Below are 15,942 nucleotides of genomic sequence, written 5' to 3' on the forward strand. Positions count from 1 at the left end.
ACAGAATATATTATGATACAACACACTGGGAGTTACATGAAAGCTAAATTTGTGGGCAAACGGCCTTGTCCCCATCCCATCCTGGGCTAGCGAGTAATTCAGTAGGGAAATTAGAAGCGCTTTCGTATGGTCCCCTCTGCTCATGGTCCACTCTGCTCATTAAGCTACACTCTCTTGTGCCTTATGAGGGTGTGAGTCTAACAGGTCATGCTAGACTCTCTCATGCTCCAAAAGTGACTCCTGCCACTGCCAGAATGCTGACTTCTCCAGCGAAACGTTGCTCCAAGCATGACTGATAATGAATTAAAAAAACCACCCAGTCATCCAAACTAGTGAGCCCGGGTTATTCTGTAGTAAATAGTTTAGAAATATGGGAATTAAATAATCTAGAAAACCACTCTTACTCTGCTGTACATTTATAAACACAAATATTTACAAAGAAACACCCTTGTTTGCAAAAGATGAGGTTTGCAGTTCATTAATGATCATAATCTTTTATGAGCTGGTTTCTTTGGTGTATTTGCCAAATGCATTTTATAAAGTTTTAGGAATAGGCTTAAATAATACATTTCAAAAGAAACACAAAAGAATCAGTGGCGAATTTTGAGTCAAGATTTTGGAATAGCCAATAGGCCGAGTTTCTGAAAATGCTTCTTTTTCTCTCCTCATGGCCACAGAATGCTTCTCTGATAATCAAATTCAAGTGCAGACCTACATGTCATCACAGCCACATAAGCAACTGTACGGCCTTTCAGTCACCATAAGATACAGCATACGACTGGGATTCAATTAATAAACAAAGAACATTCTTTTAAGCTTCCAGATAAATCAAACCTCAAACAATAAATAATGGAATTATACACTTCTTCATTAAATAGAATTCTCAATTCCAGGAAGAGCGCTCATAATTTGTATTTCTGAAGTCACAGCAGCACACAGAACAAAGAATTTGCCTTACGATGATCTTTGTACTTGGGATTCCCTGACTCAGTCTCAGTGGCTTAACTCAGAACCCTCTGAGTGGCTGGGGAGTGAATGTCATTTCTAACTTACTGAATAAATTAACACACACATATGAGCCCTGTGCGACCCGAGCACACTATCGCGGCAGTTCTGAGCACACGCTCCAGGCTCCCTCCCACCACTTCCCACGCTGGGCTTGGGGTTCTAAAAGAAGTTACACTCAAGTAACTGGTCACGTGGTGTCCCTCAGGCTGTTAATGAGTCTCCAGCCTTGACCTGGATCCTGGATAAAGAATGAGAACACAGCTGTCTGCACAGGGGAAGCAAGCTCCGTGGAGATAACCTTTCCGACAAGGTCACGACAAACACCTATCCCTATCCACTGGGTTCCCAGCTACTCAGGGATCAGCTAGAACTCTATGTGCTCCCGAGCTTGCCGAAGGCGTCTATGGGCCACACTAGCGATTCCCTGAATCATCATCTTCTTCTCCAAGCTGCCTGTTCAGGAATCTTTACGACATCTAGGTACACACAGATTCCATGTTCTGATGTCACAGCTATTTTGCAGGCAAGACGACAAACTCCGGGCTTGAAAAAACAGCACTGTGGGCCTGCACTTGGTGAAGCTGAATTTCTGCTGAATCCCACTGTGGGGTGAAAGAGTGTTTGCTTGATGCCCCCAAAATGGCAATTCCGACAAGAAAGAGAAGCCCTTTACCTTGCAAACTTCTGATAGCAAATTTATTAACAGTTATAAATATTTAAAAGATTTGTCAGGGCACTAAGAATGACACCGGGGCACTTGAAAAGGCTCTCCTCAAACTAACATAAAGACGAATGAAGCAGTGAGCATGTGTCCGAGGACATGTCCCTGATGCCTAGTGCCTATGGGCCCTTCTCCCTTGCTACTGATCCTTCACCACACCCAGGTTTAACTTGTACACACATGTCCAACCAACCCAGAAAATAAAATATTTGTCTTGAAGAGCTTTACTGTACCTACCTTCAAAACAGACAGGAAATATTTAATTAGCATATTAGCAATTTGCCAGGATCACAAGAGTGCCCATTAGAGATTTTACCCTTAAAATATATATGTATACATATTACCAGGAAGGAAAACAAAACAAACAAACAAACAACAACAAAAAAAAACACCATGAAACCACCCCAAATTATTTAATCATTAAAATCAAATGGTTTAGCAAAAATGTGGGCTATTTCTAGGGAACGCTGTATCACCAGGATATGAAGTTTGTTCCTTAAAGTGAAAGAAAACGCAACGCTGGAAGTGGAGTTGAGGTGACACAGTGGGTCTGCAGTGGGAGTGGGAGTGGTGGTTCCTGCTCTGAGGGGCACGAGGAAGCCAGTCGGCGAGGAACGGGAGGAGTGAGTGAGAGACCGACCGACCGACCAACCGACCGACCGACCAACCGAGAGACTACGCCAAGAGGGAGCCGCACAAGAGGCACGGGTTTTAAAAACAGAATACACTGGCTTTAAAAAGTGAATTCCTTTCCCCATTCATTTTGTTTTCAAAGCACAATTCAACAAGAGAGAGAGAGGAGTTGAAACACAATGTCTCAGGGTAGTGTCCTACAGTTGTTTTAAAAAAAATAATTTAAAAATAGCGCACACCAAAAGGAAGCAGAGGTACTGGGTTTGTTTTTTTTTCCATTGGAAAGCTACATTAATTAGAAGGGAAAAAAGAATTTTTAAACAGCTCATCTGTACTCGTTAAAAATGAATGAGGTGATAGCATTACTGTAAGTTTCTTCGCAGGGAATTTTCCAGCGTCACCCAGGATCCACTAGGTGAGCCTGAGACCTCCAAACTTAACAAATGTTCTACTGGTTTCTAGTACCTTGTTCACCAATGAAACCAGAGCTCAAAAGGAAGAAAGAACCCTCCACTTTGAACCTGCCTGTGTTAGTGCATTTAGGAAAAACAATTTTTCTAAATGCAGTATTGTATAGAAAGGCTTGGACCTCATAGACTTGGACCAAGAAACCAAATTAAGACCTTCAAGCGTGGTGTGTGTGTGTTCATATATATATAAAAAAATCCCTCCCCTAAAATGAAAACCAAACAAACAAAAACCCTAAAAGTGTATACCTGCCTTCTGACTTCACAGCAAATCAGAAATTGCATAGGATATACTTTGTGCAAGGCCCAGAGCCTTTTAAGTGTCTGGAATAACTCTTAATCTTGCTCACAGTCCAGGTATATCAGATATCATCAAATTTGTGTTTTAAGTAGTCTTTCATGACCTTGGCAATTGGTAGTTCATCAAGCAGCTTCAGGTTTTGAAGGCCTATACACTGTCGAATTTTAATTCGGCACAGGTCCTGCAGGGTTCTGGGTTGTCCTAAAATGACAAAAAAAAAAAAAAAAGAAAGAAAACGTTACAAAGCTACAAAGCACAGCATTGAGAGGGAGAGGCTTTGGTGTCAGAGAAGTGTGGTTTTCCATGGAAGAACCTGCTGTGGACCTCACAGGCAAAGGGTTGGAACAATGGACTGACTCAAACCCAAGTCATCAGTACCTCCATGTGGTGTCTCATCCACTGGTCTCTTCTAAAACCTTTTACAAGAAGGTAGCATTACGGTCTGAATATGGAAGGACCCTGTCAGGCACATGATTAGAATGCTCCATGCTTAGATCATGGCACTGTTTTGGTGAGTGTTGTGGAAGCTCTGGGAGGTAGGACCTAGCTCGAGGCTACAAGTTACCCGGAGCAGGGCATTGGGAGTTTATTATCCCTGGACTATGTCCTGTCCTGTTCCCTCTTCTCTATCTGCTATGACAGGAGCAGCCTCTGTTGCCATGACTTCCTGCCCAAACATGTGAGAGCTGTCAACTCTCCGAAACTGTGGTCCAAAAGAATTTCTCTTCAATCTGGGGGTGGGGGGTGGGGGTGTGTGCCTCTAATCTCAGCACTCTGGAGGTAGAGGCAGGTGGATCTCTGTGATTTGGAGGGCAGCCTGGTCTACAGAGTGAGATCCAGGACAGGCACCAAAACAACAAAGAGAAACCCTGTCTCTAAAAACCAAAAGAAGAAAAAGAATCTCTCCTCTTCTAAGTAGCCTATGTCAGGTAACTGGGTCACTATGGACCAACAGGCAACTGCCAGATAGATGCCTCTATCTCTGCTTTACAAATAAAGTCCTCAGGATGAGAGATTTAAGCATACTGGCCACTGTTGGACAACCAGCTGTAGCACAGAATAATTCTAAGGACAGTCTTTCTGATTCCAAGCCTGAGTATTCTTCTACTATAAATTAAGAAATTGTGGGTCTGTCTTGATGAGACTCTAATACAAAGGCGAGCGTCTGTGAGGAAATAGTTTCTCTGGGCCTCAGTCTCTTCACAAGCAAAGCACGGGCTGAATGAGATGCTTGCTAAGGTGGACTGTTTCGACCCCAAGGCTGAGATGCTGGAGCCTCGACATAACACCACCTCTATGGGGCTCTGCAATGATGTCTGCTTGCCTGGTCACTGTCACCAGGGCAGAGCAGACCCTGGATAAGGGATGAGGGCTGGGTGGTCCAGCAGCAGGGGAGTTTGAAAGGCAGCTTAAGCTAGTCTGTATCTCTTGCTCACCTCATAATCCACACCCTGATCATTGGTGAGTAACCACTGTGGTCACTGACCAAAACAAAATCAAATTCTGTTTCTCTCAACAACTTTGTTTTTATGCCTTAACAATACTGATCATTATTGACCCAAGGAAAACTTCTTTAACAATGCCTCAGTAGGTGTCTGGAGTCACACAAGACTGACTAATATATGAGAAGGCTGCCCTGTATCGAATGCCTGCTCTTCCATGTACAGCAGAAGCTCCTGAGTGTATGGAGTCCTTGAATCCTTTTACAAGTGGGGTATACAAAGCATCACTCCATTTTACTGCAGTCTCAGAGAGATTAAGTAACAAGCTTCAAACGTCAAGGAGACGGCATATTTCAGTGGCTATCAAACACTTAGTCTCAAATACCATTATGTTTTCAAAAATTACCGAGGATATGAAAGAACTTTTGATGTGGGCAGTATCGATGGTGATAACCACATCAGAAGCTACAACCGAAATTTTATAAATACACGTTAATTCATTTATTACACATTAAAATGAACAACTTATGATGAAAACTCCATTTTCCAAAATGAAACAAAATGGTGAACAGGAAATAGCACCCCCTGCACCCCACCCCCCATTCCCCAGTCACACCCCCCGGTCACACAGTCTGCCATGCTTTCCAATGCCCGACTTTCTAGAGGATAGCTGAACTTTCTTGGGCACATTTGCATTCAGTCTGTTGAAACTAAAAACCACACCATGTAGTCTCAGGAGAGAAGGAACATGGAGAGGGCAGAGAACAGCCCGCTGCTGCTATGAGATCACTCCAACCCCACAGCCTCCCTGGGAGGGTCTCAGGCTGGACCTGGATAAGCACTGCTCTTCTGAGTCCTTTATCTCTTGCTTGCATTGTTTTTAGAGTGAGAGTGCAAAAGTAACTCATTCTTCCTAAGTGAAAAGAGCTCTATGAGACTTAGTCCTCCAGGTCTGACGCTGGTGCTCAGCAGCAGAGCACTTCCCTAGTGAGTGCACGGCTCCAGGTTCAATTCCCAGCATCCCCGAAGAGGAAGGGAAAGTAAGAGACTGAAGACTGCTCTGGAAGGCCTGCGTGAACACACTGCTTTCCAAGAGTACCCCACACACAGTCTCCTAGGAGTCCCAACATGTGTACGACAGAAGTCTGCAGAAGGATACATGCAAGGAAGTAACCACTCACACACTTGTCTGTCTCTATTCATGTGTCCTCTATTTTCCAGGTTGATGCAAAAGCAGCCCTTCATCAGAAAAGACAGGGTCAGGTTCTTCGTCACATTTTCAGAGATGCCCCTATCATTAGCACTTAACTGAGTGAGTTCCCCTAACATTTGACCTTTAAAACAACACTCCATTATGTTATTTGTTTGCTCCATGCAGTGTTTCTGGAGCAGCTTGACTAGGGATTCTATTGCAAAATAGCTCACTCACTCAGTGGCTAGTGGGTAAGCGCTGTGGCCCCTGGGAGCTCAGCCACCACCGTCCGGGCCTACACATTCTGGAATGCTTCACTCAGGAAGTCCTAGACCTAAGTATATTGAAATGCTTTCCTCGCTTTGTTATTTTTCTTTTTTCTTAAGCAACATGACATGTAAGTACCCTTTCATATTTTGGAAGAATATGGTCTTTTAAAGATTTTGTAGTCATATGTAACTCCCGAGTACAGAATTGCCTTTAATGATAGGGCATATTGTAGGGGCTAAAATCAATAGTCCTGAAGGCAGAATCCACAGGCTCCTGGTTCTACCACTCACCACCCACACAATCTAGGCTGAGGTGTTTAGCCTGCTGCCTTAGTTTCCGCCTAACAGCATCCCCCTCAAAGGCTTTATAAGAATAAAAATCATTCACTGTGACAAAGTGTTCAGAACACTACAAAGCAAGCTGGAAACTCAATTCCGAAAACATTAGTTGAGGGATATTTCTGCTCATTTTCAGGAAACTAGAAGGCCATCCTTGGAAGGTGGTCTTCATCCTCCTGGTGTGAAGATGGAAGAAAACAAGATGGTTAGAAGGGACAAGTCGTACCCACGAGCAGGGAGGAGCTGGGCAAACTGTTGGATGCCACCCTAAGACATCGCCCATGTGACTTCAAAGGGCTGGAGACGAGACTTGTACTGTGTGGAAGATGCACTTCAGGGAGAGGGTCTAACTAGGCCCCTCTCACACCAGGAGATGAGCTCGAATCCCGCCTGCTTGTCAGAGCATGCAGGTTCAAGAGCAGGCTGAATGCAGAGGGCATGAGGGCAGCTCAGCATCACCGTTACGCACAGACATCATGGGGGTCTTTCTTCAGGGACAGCATCTTGGGGCCAGCAGATTACGATTAGAGGATGAGTTTTCATCTCGTTAGCAGACCACATGAAAGCATTTCCTGAGCACCTACTACACACTTAGCAGAGCCGTGTCCAAAGAATAGAGGGACAAAGAAGAGAAGAGGAGCAGAGGGGGAAGGAGGAGGAGGAATGCGGGTGGGGGTCAGCGGAATGCTTATCCTACCCACCAGGCATCATGGGAAATGAAGAAGTACTGCTCCACCGTGGGCTTGTAACAGGGAAGCTCGAGGACAGCTTCTCACAGACTGTAATTTATGGAGTTAGAAACACTGGAGGACGCAGCAAGAACTACAAGGTGTTCAGACTAATGAGCCACAGTGGCCTTACGCAACAGTTCAAAGGGTTAATCTTGCCAGGCTGTGGAGAGGCCTATCATTACTAATAACCAGTTTGGCACAAAATAGGAAATCTGCTTCTGAAGGGCCCAGTTTAGTGTAAATAAAAAGCCCGGGCAAGGGTATAACTTAGAAAATTAACTGTCCCAAAGCACCGCCCCCCCCCCCCTTTGTGGCTTTTATGAGGGAGACCTGATTTATTTCTTGGGATAAAGATATCTGGACCTGGGGACTGGAAAGATGGCTCAGCTGTTAAAGAATGTGAACTGGTCTTCTAGAGGACCTGATTCCAGCACCCATGTCCACTACTCACAACCATCTGTCACTCCAGGTCCAGAGGGTTCAATGTCTTTGGTCTCTGTGGACACCTGTGCTCATGTACATCAACACCCATACATAATTCAAAATAAACCTTTAAAACTTACTCATATTCATAAAGGTAGACAAAGACTAACCATTTCAACCAGTCAAAGGCAAACCACAAAAGACCAGCCCTAGGTTTCTTTGTGGTGGCAGACAGTGACACAGAGGGGGGAGGGGAGGGAGCCCCTCCTCTGGATTGCTTCAGTCTGTCGTTCCCTAAAGAACCTCTCCATTTCCATAAGCATCCGGAATGATCTCCTAATTTTTCTGTTTAATTCCAGTTCCTATTTTAAAATTCTACCGTAAACATACTTTTCCTTTTAAAGACAGAGTCTCATTATAAAGCCCCAGCCAGCCTGGAACTTACTGTATGTACCAGGCTAGTCTACAGTTCACCAAGATCCACTTGCCTTTGCCTTTCGAGTGCTAGGATTAAAGGTGTGTACCACCATGTCTGGCCAATCATACATTATTCTTTTGCTTTTGCTTCTGAAGTCTTCTCACTAGGGCTAAGTATAAAGTGCGATAAACAACCCTTACTTTATAGGTTCAATGGCAGGTTCTAGCTCCCTTAAAGTAACAATCAGTAAAGTATTCACTTACACTTCCAATATACACAGTATCGGCTTTCTGATGTAATAAGTCTGTTGGTTACATTTCTCCTTGGGCAGCTGAGCATTGGTCCTCTGAATGAGATGTCCCCCATAATTCTGAGCATACAAATACTTGGTCTCCAGTTGGTGGGACTCTTTCAGGTGGCTTAGGAGGAAATGTGTCACTGGAGGCAGGTTTGGAGAGTTTAAAGGCTCCTGCCGGTGCCTAGTTCACTCTCTCTGCCTGGGCTTGTGGCTCCTGCCCCATGCCTTTGCTCTGCCATCATGGACTCTAGCCCTCTGGAACCATAGCCCAAATAAACTCATTGCCTTCACCATGGTCTTTTATCATTGTGACAGACAAGTCACAAAGTCAAGCAAAAATTATACATGATTTATTTACAAATGTCAAGACATCTATAGATGCCAACATTAAAAGTAGGGGCTATAAAAACACTACAAGAAGGTACAGAATAAGATACTCTCTAGTTAGAATAAACTGATTTATTAAAAAGACATTTGCTATGTCAAAGAACTTAAAAAATCTGAATGACAACTCTGTACTGTTGTTTTCTGAAAACAGTTTTTAATAAGTTAGAAATAAAACCCCCGTAAGAGTCTAATGTCGATAGTCTGGCAAAAAAAAAAAAGAAAAAAAAAAAAACAAAAAACTCCAATTCATTAGGAAAAAAACTTAAAATCCTTGGTTAAAATGTGTTGCATGGATTTCTTCATAGAGAGAGCCCACTGTATAATAGGTCACCCCACAAAGCAACGATGGAGGCACTGGGGAGGGGCACAGGAAGCCAGGGCTGTGGGCACCCTCGCCATTTTGGGGGTAAATCAGCTTACATACCGACCCTGTGCTGGATTTAGCTGAGAAAGCCATGGCCTGTTTCACTTCCTTAAAATTCAGAAAAACAGAAGAGCCTGTAGTTTTAAAGGTTTGTTGCTTGTGTGTGTTGGTGGTGCCAGGGATTGAGCCCAGGGCCTTACACACACTCAGCATGTACTCCAATGCAGGACCACTGAACCACACACCCCCTACACACACACACACACACACACACACACACACACACACACACACACCCTGAGGTTTTTATTTTTTCCCTTTTTTTAAACTTTTAGTTTCAAATCCTATTTCTGTAAACATAGTACTTTTGTTTTTTTTTTGTTTTTTAAGTAACATAGTACTTGACCATTACTGAAATCTAAACAAAAACATATTTCTGGTTCCTTCGATATTTATAAAATAGTATTTTTAAACATCTGTGATTACTGTTCCAGCAAGCAAATATCTTAAGTACTTGACAGATTAAGTCTCCTGTGAAACAGTTTACACAACTCAATTCCCAGCCACTTCAACTTTTCCTTTTAGCATTATGAGCGATTCACTTCCTTAAAACCCACAAATCAAAATCCACCCCAGGCCTACCTTTTATATAGCCCTGAAAGCATACTGATTGGTGATTCTAGTCTTTGAATGATGTTTCTGGAACACAGGGCACTACTGCCTTAGCTCAGATATCTCAGGATATTAAACATAAACTCAATAAACTCAACCAACCTAAGAAGCGTCTAGACCAGAGTCAGAAGAAGAAGAGATGTTGTACGTAAGTGTGCTAAGAGCAGCCCACGCCAGCAAAGTGGATGGTGTGTTTACTTGAGGACCTGGCATTTCTGACATGCCTGATGCATGACCAGTCTCTGCAAACTGCCCCCAGAATCCAAGGAACTAAAATCCCCGACTGATAGGAAGCATTTGTCCCAAGTCAGCAAAGCCACAATTTTCTAAGCAACGTCCAGGAGTAAGGGGCCTCTCTCTCTAGATCCTGAGCCATAAACAGCGAGCAGGAGGCAAGCTCTCGGCTTACCCACAGATCTGAACTCCAACCAAAAACACATTAAGGATTCTTCACATTCTAAAACACCAGGCTGATAGGATGCCCTAGCAAACCCTGAATGTAGGGTTGGAAATACAGCTTGTGGCAGAATGATTACCTAGTATGCCCATGGCCCTGGCTTTGATCCTTAGCACTGAAAATATGAAAACTACACATTGCTTGGTTTCCACTTCTCAGCTGAAGGATGCCTCTGCACCTTTAAAACAGGAGACTCTCAAAGAATTCTTGCTTATGTGGATTATCTTTGTCTATATTTACCATATTTGGAAACTAGAAATTTCAGAAACATTTCTGACTTGCTTAAAAATAGCAGCGATCAGTTCATCGGCTGAAATAAATTTTATGAAAACAAACAAAAATCGGTGTCATTTTCTGAAACAAGGAGGCTGTGAGGCTGCACCCCCGTTTCTCCTTTCCTGCAAATGTCTCTTGATGTCTGTCCTCTATCTGCTCTGATTTCAGTCTGTGTGATATCCTGACTACAGGACTAGAAGAACTCCAGCTCAGGGTTCTCAACCTGTGGGTCATGACCCAACCCTTTCACATGGGTCTCCAAAGACCATCCAAAAATACAGAAATTTACATTATGATTTGTAACAGTAGCAAAATTACAGTTATGAGGTAGCAATGAACTCATTTTATGGTTGAGGGTCACAACAAGAGAAGCTGTATTAAAGGGTCACAGCATTAGGAAAGCTGAGAAAGACTGAACTAGCTTCTGTTACTAAGAAGGCAAGGAATACTTAGAATAGCCTTTTTCCAGACAACCTTGGATACTCCATGAAACCCTCTTAAAATGGGATAAGGGAATTTTTTCTTTTTAATTTTGGTGTGTGTTTGTGTGTGTGTGTGTGTGTGTGTGTGTGTGTGTTGCATATATATGTAGGAGCATGTGTGTGTGGAGGCCAGCATTAAATACTGTCTTCCTCAATTGCTCCCTTACCTTATTTTTTGAGGCAGGGTCTCTCACGGAACATGAAGCTCACCAACTGACTGGGAGCTGGCCAGAAGGGCCCAGAGATCCTCCTGTCTTCACGCCCCAGTGCTGGGGTTACAAAACATGTTACCATGTCCACCTTTGTATGTGGGTGCTGGGTATCCAAACTGATGTCTTCATACTTGCTTGGCAAACACTGCCAACTGAGCCACCTCCCCAACCCTAACAGCTGTGACACAGAATCTGAAAACACACTGATGAAATTTTTGTACTTTTAGATTATAGTCCATTGGTATATCTTAAAATTTTAGTGGACTGCCAGGTGGTGGTGCACGCCTTTAATCCCAGCACTAGGGAGGCAGAAGCAGGTGAATCTCTGTGAGTTCAAGGCCAGCCTGGGCTACAGAGCGAGTTCCAGGAAAGGCACAAAGCTACAGAGAAACCCTGTCTTGACAAACCAAAAAAAAAAAAAAAAAAAAAAAAAAAAACCACCAAAAAACAAAAAAATTATTAGTGGACCATTTACCCATACACAGAGTAATGTAAATGTAAATATGATACCAAAACAAAAAAACAAACAAACAAAAAAACCACTTTTCTTAATATTCCTACTGATCTCAGAAAAAAAAATCATTACATACCAGGACTCTCACAATGGTAAATACAAGTTTTCAAAACCACTCTTTTCAGAGCTCAAGATCTGGCTGGTCATCAATACTGTGGTCATTTTCCTTAAAGTGACAAGTGAACTTTGTGCATTCCCAAGAAAAGGCCTGCTAAGTGCCCATGATTAAATGGTAGACTCTGGCTGTCAGTCACTCTTTCAAGGAAAAATGGATCTCCATGAAAAAAGCCACCGGTGCAGCTCAAGCCAACCTGTCACTTCTCCACTCAGTCATTTCCGTCTGCGGAGCCTTTAAAAGGTACGGCACAAAGGGACAAGATGTAATTCAGTTATGCTTACTGCTTTGTCACACACACACGGAAATGGGTCGGAATCCTCATGACTGAGGCCGCCTGGCAGTGAAGAAAACAGTCGTTATCACCACCATACAGCCAGGCCGTCTGTCTGTCATGCTAACCTGGAGGCAGTTTTCCTCCAGAGCTCATATATCCCCAGCCCAAAGGTCACCACAGTGTAAAGGGCAAGAGCTACAGCTATGGCCATCTGTGGACTCCTAGAAGCCCAGCCTTTGGGGACAAAACAACAAATAAACAAAATCAGTTCTACACAATCCTCTTTCCCTCCTTCCTTCCCTCTCCTTCTCCCCTTCCTCTTTTTCTCCTTCCCTCCCTCCCTCCCTCCTTCCTTCTTTCCCAAGTAATAGAAAACCATTGCCTTTAAAAGTAGCAGATACTGGCAAGAGTTTGGTCCAGTTCCCCCCATTTTTTCGAGGAAGGTACCAAGCTTTGTAGGGTGGAGGTAGGGGCTGGAGCTCTTGCCCAAGGTAATTAGGTAAGTCATTTGTGGCACTCTGCACCACCCCATTCTGCTGGCTTAACAGCATGTGATATGGGCACAGCTGAGAGCCTGTGATGATGACGAGCAAGGAGCTTCTGAACCCTGTGTGCGAAACCCTCCTCAGCTCAAAGGACCACAGCGAGGATGCTTTCACACTTCAAATGAAAAACAATGGTAAAACCAGATGGCTGTCCCATTACAACTCTAGCAAGTGTAGAGCTTAGACATCATCAGTCCTGAGTTCGTGAAAGAAGAAAAACTTGCACAACTTTGAAAACTAAGCCTTATCTTGGATCAATCAAAAAGACTGAAGCTGCAGGCAGAGCACTTTTATCAAAAGCTCTGGAGATTAAGATAGACCCTGAGCACTGAGTCTGACCCACGCTTAGCTGAGCAGAAGCCACCGGGCCCACAAACAGAAACACTGGAAACCACGGATGGACAGAACATCAAGAGCCAGTGTGAGGACCCTGCCAGGTCCTCAAGGTGAAGACCAATAAAGACCCTGATGGCTAGGGCAGGGGAGGGTATGCACAACTGGCACCCCAAGCCACTCCATAACTAAGGCTGCTCTCCAAAGAAAGAGACTCACCCAGGGAACAGACCCTTCTCAGGCTTGGCCTTCCTCCCTCACCTTACAGGACTGGAGGAAGAAGCCTACCTAAACCTAGGGAAAACACATGATGATTCCTGCCTGGGGACACAGGCCCACTTAAAAGACTGGAACTGAACCAGAAGATTACAGGGTGGTGGTCCACCACCAACCTTACAACTAACCCCACAGGCTCCAGTGCAGTAACAGCCGGCGACAGCCGACAGACTGAGGAGGAGTCCTGGGCGTGAGCGAGGGTGGAGGTGCAGTGAGGGAGACAAGGGCACCGGAGAACTCTGCGCATCCAGCTATCTGTAGTGATGTCAACACAATCCCATGGCTAGCCAGATTGACAGGAAGCCTTACATGAAGACTACTGAAGCGGGGCAGGCTGGCTCACACGTATAATCCCAGCACTAGGGAGGCATAAGCAGAGGGATTTACTGCAATTTGCAGACAGCCTGGTTTACACAGCAAGGCACAGGCCAGGCAGGGCTATAGAGCCAAGATGGTCTCCACAGGGACAAAACAGAAAAAAGGAGGTGCTGGGAGCATTCACTATCACCTGAGTTCCTGCCACTCTCCACATCATGCCTAGCTTCAACGTAAAAAAAAAAAAGTTACACAGCATGCTAGGCAGGCTAGAGAGAAAAGCAGCTAGAGATAAAGCTAGCGTCAGAACCAGACTTTGACGTGACACAGATGTTGTAATTCCGGTAAGCCAGAGAACTTAGAGTAACTAGCATTATTCATTTCAACCTAATGAAAACACTGGAGCGAGGGAAATCCTGACCAATGTCCTAATGAATGAAGCAGCAGTTCTGCAGAGCTGAGTTCCCACACAGGGTGGATATGGACGTGGCAAAGTGAGGACCAGGAGGCCAGATGCCCCGAGAAAAGTCCTGACTCCACCTGCCTGGCCCCGACTTTGACTCTACTATGTTTTCTGAACATGGCCCTCTCCTACCCAAGGGGCACATTCACAGGGAAAGGCCCCCGAGGTAGCCAGCTCTTCTGTACAGTCTTAGTAACCAAATGCAGAGGCGGCTAGTCCCCTTTCAGATAGTGCACTCTAGCTGCTTTCCAGACTGTAAACACAGGCAACTGCGGGTCGACAGCTCTTTGATTTGCTTTCTGGAGACAGGGTCTTGTGACTGTAGCCCGTTCTAACACAGCCTGGCCTGGCCTGGCCCCCAAAGTCCCCTTGTCTCAACCTCCCGAGTGCTAGGATTACAGGAGTGCTAACATTACAGCTTTTTTCAACACTTCCATTTCCTGGATGTGGAAGCAGCTTGTACAGAGTCATCTAGTCTATAAATCCATGCGTGAGTATTTCTAGATGAGCCACTGCCCGATACTACAGTTTCTCTGTGAATAAAATTCCAGGCATGAATTCATTAAAAATCTCATCTTTTAATATCAAAGTTCTTGTTAGCCACTCACTGAGGTTAGCCCTCTCATGACATTCCTGTCTTTCTCGGGAGACTTTACATTCTGGGGGCTGGCTCAGCAGCACAGCTCTTGTAGAGGACCTAGGTGCAGTTCCCAGCATCCTCATGACAGCTAACAACCTCCTGTACCTCTAGGACCCAATGCCCTCTTCTGGCCTCTTGGAGACTATACACACACGAGGCACAGACATATGGGTAGGCAAAACGCCCATACACATTGAGTAAAAATAAATACGTTTTTAAACATATTCCACGCTCTGAACAACTCTGCAGTCTGTAGTTATTGAGCAACTAGAGAACTTTGCACTGTGAGGGAAGACGATGAGAACAAACTCAACTAAATTATGACCAGTTCTCTGGCGGGTTCCATTAGTAGCTAACCATCCCCTCAGGTTACACTACACTTAGATATTTTCACAAAGTTATAAATGGTACCACCACTTCAACACTCTTTCCACAGCTTTCCCTTGTTTGTTCTTTGTATAAACTGGCTCACCTTTTCCTTTAGGTAAGCACTTCCATAACCTGCTTTCCCCCTTAGAGAGCTGGAACCCAACCCCAAAGGTCCACACACCCCATGATGTCCATGTGGTGTAATCCTACAAACTCTACCCAGTTCCGGCCTGGCTTTCCATAGGGGAAGGGCAGTTCATCTCCTGAGGACTCTGCCGCTGTCCTCACGACCATGCCAACTTGTCACTCGACACACCTCCATGAACTCCAGGCCCTACGTCCTTTTTGTCCACTGGCCCGCCCCCTGGCTTCCAAATTTAAAAACTCAAAACTAAAATTGGCCTCTCCTAAATGCCACATAATCAGACGCTGGCCTTTCTTCTGTAACCAAGGCTGTGTGTGTGGGGGGGGAGCTGGGCACCGGACAGCACAGCAGAGTAAATGAACGGTGCTCACGGCCCTCGGCTTCTCGGCTCACACTCTAGCCTCTGGTGCACACACCTGGCCAATCCCGGGTAAGCACAGCAGGAAAAGCTAACAAGGGCCACACAAACTGACACTGCCCTCAGAGAGCCATGTGGACACCACACAAACTGACACTACCCTCAGAAAGCCATGTGGACACCACACAAACAGACACTGCCCCCAGAAAGCCATGTGGACATCACACAAACTGACACTGCCCTCAGAAAGCCATGTGGACACCACACAAACTGACACTGCCCTCAGAAAGCCATGTGGACACCACACAAACTGACACTGCCCTCAGAAAGCCATGTGGACACCACACAAACTGACACTGCCCTCAGAAAGCCATGTGGACGCCACTACTCTATGTCAGATGAACCAGACACTTGGAGTGTAAAGAAAGTGTCTCTCGGACACTGGGCAGGCATCGGTGGAAGCTGTGTGGCGCGGGGACCTAGTGCCTAATTTCTCAGCT

The 15,942-nt window shown here is 44.9% G+C and overlaps 1 protein-coding gene across 1 annotated transcript in view; it reads right to left on the minus strand.

The window, feature by feature from the left end:
* Positions 1–2,470: 2,470 nt before the first annotated feature.
* Positions 2,471–15,942, minus strand: part of Asb7 (ankyrin repeat and SOCS box containing 7) — a 43,991-nt gene continuing 30,519 nt past the window's right edge. Inside the window, exon 6 of the mRNA XM_006995143.4 lies at positions 2,471–3,331. Coding sequence (XP_006995205.1) covers positions 3,192–3,331 — 140 coding nt within the window. The 3' untranslated portion in view covers positions 2,471–3,191. The remainder of the gene's footprint in view (positions 3,332–15,942) is intronic.

The sequence above is a fragment of the Peromyscus maniculatus genome, chromosome 1 (genome assembly GCF_049852395.1).
Source record: "Peromyscus maniculatus bairdii isolate BWxNUB_F1_BW_parent chromosome 1, HU_Pman_BW_mat_3.1, whole genome shotgun sequence".
NCBI classification, from domain to species: Eukaryota; Metazoa; Chordata; class Mammalia; order Rodentia; family Cricetidae; genus Peromyscus; species Peromyscus maniculatus.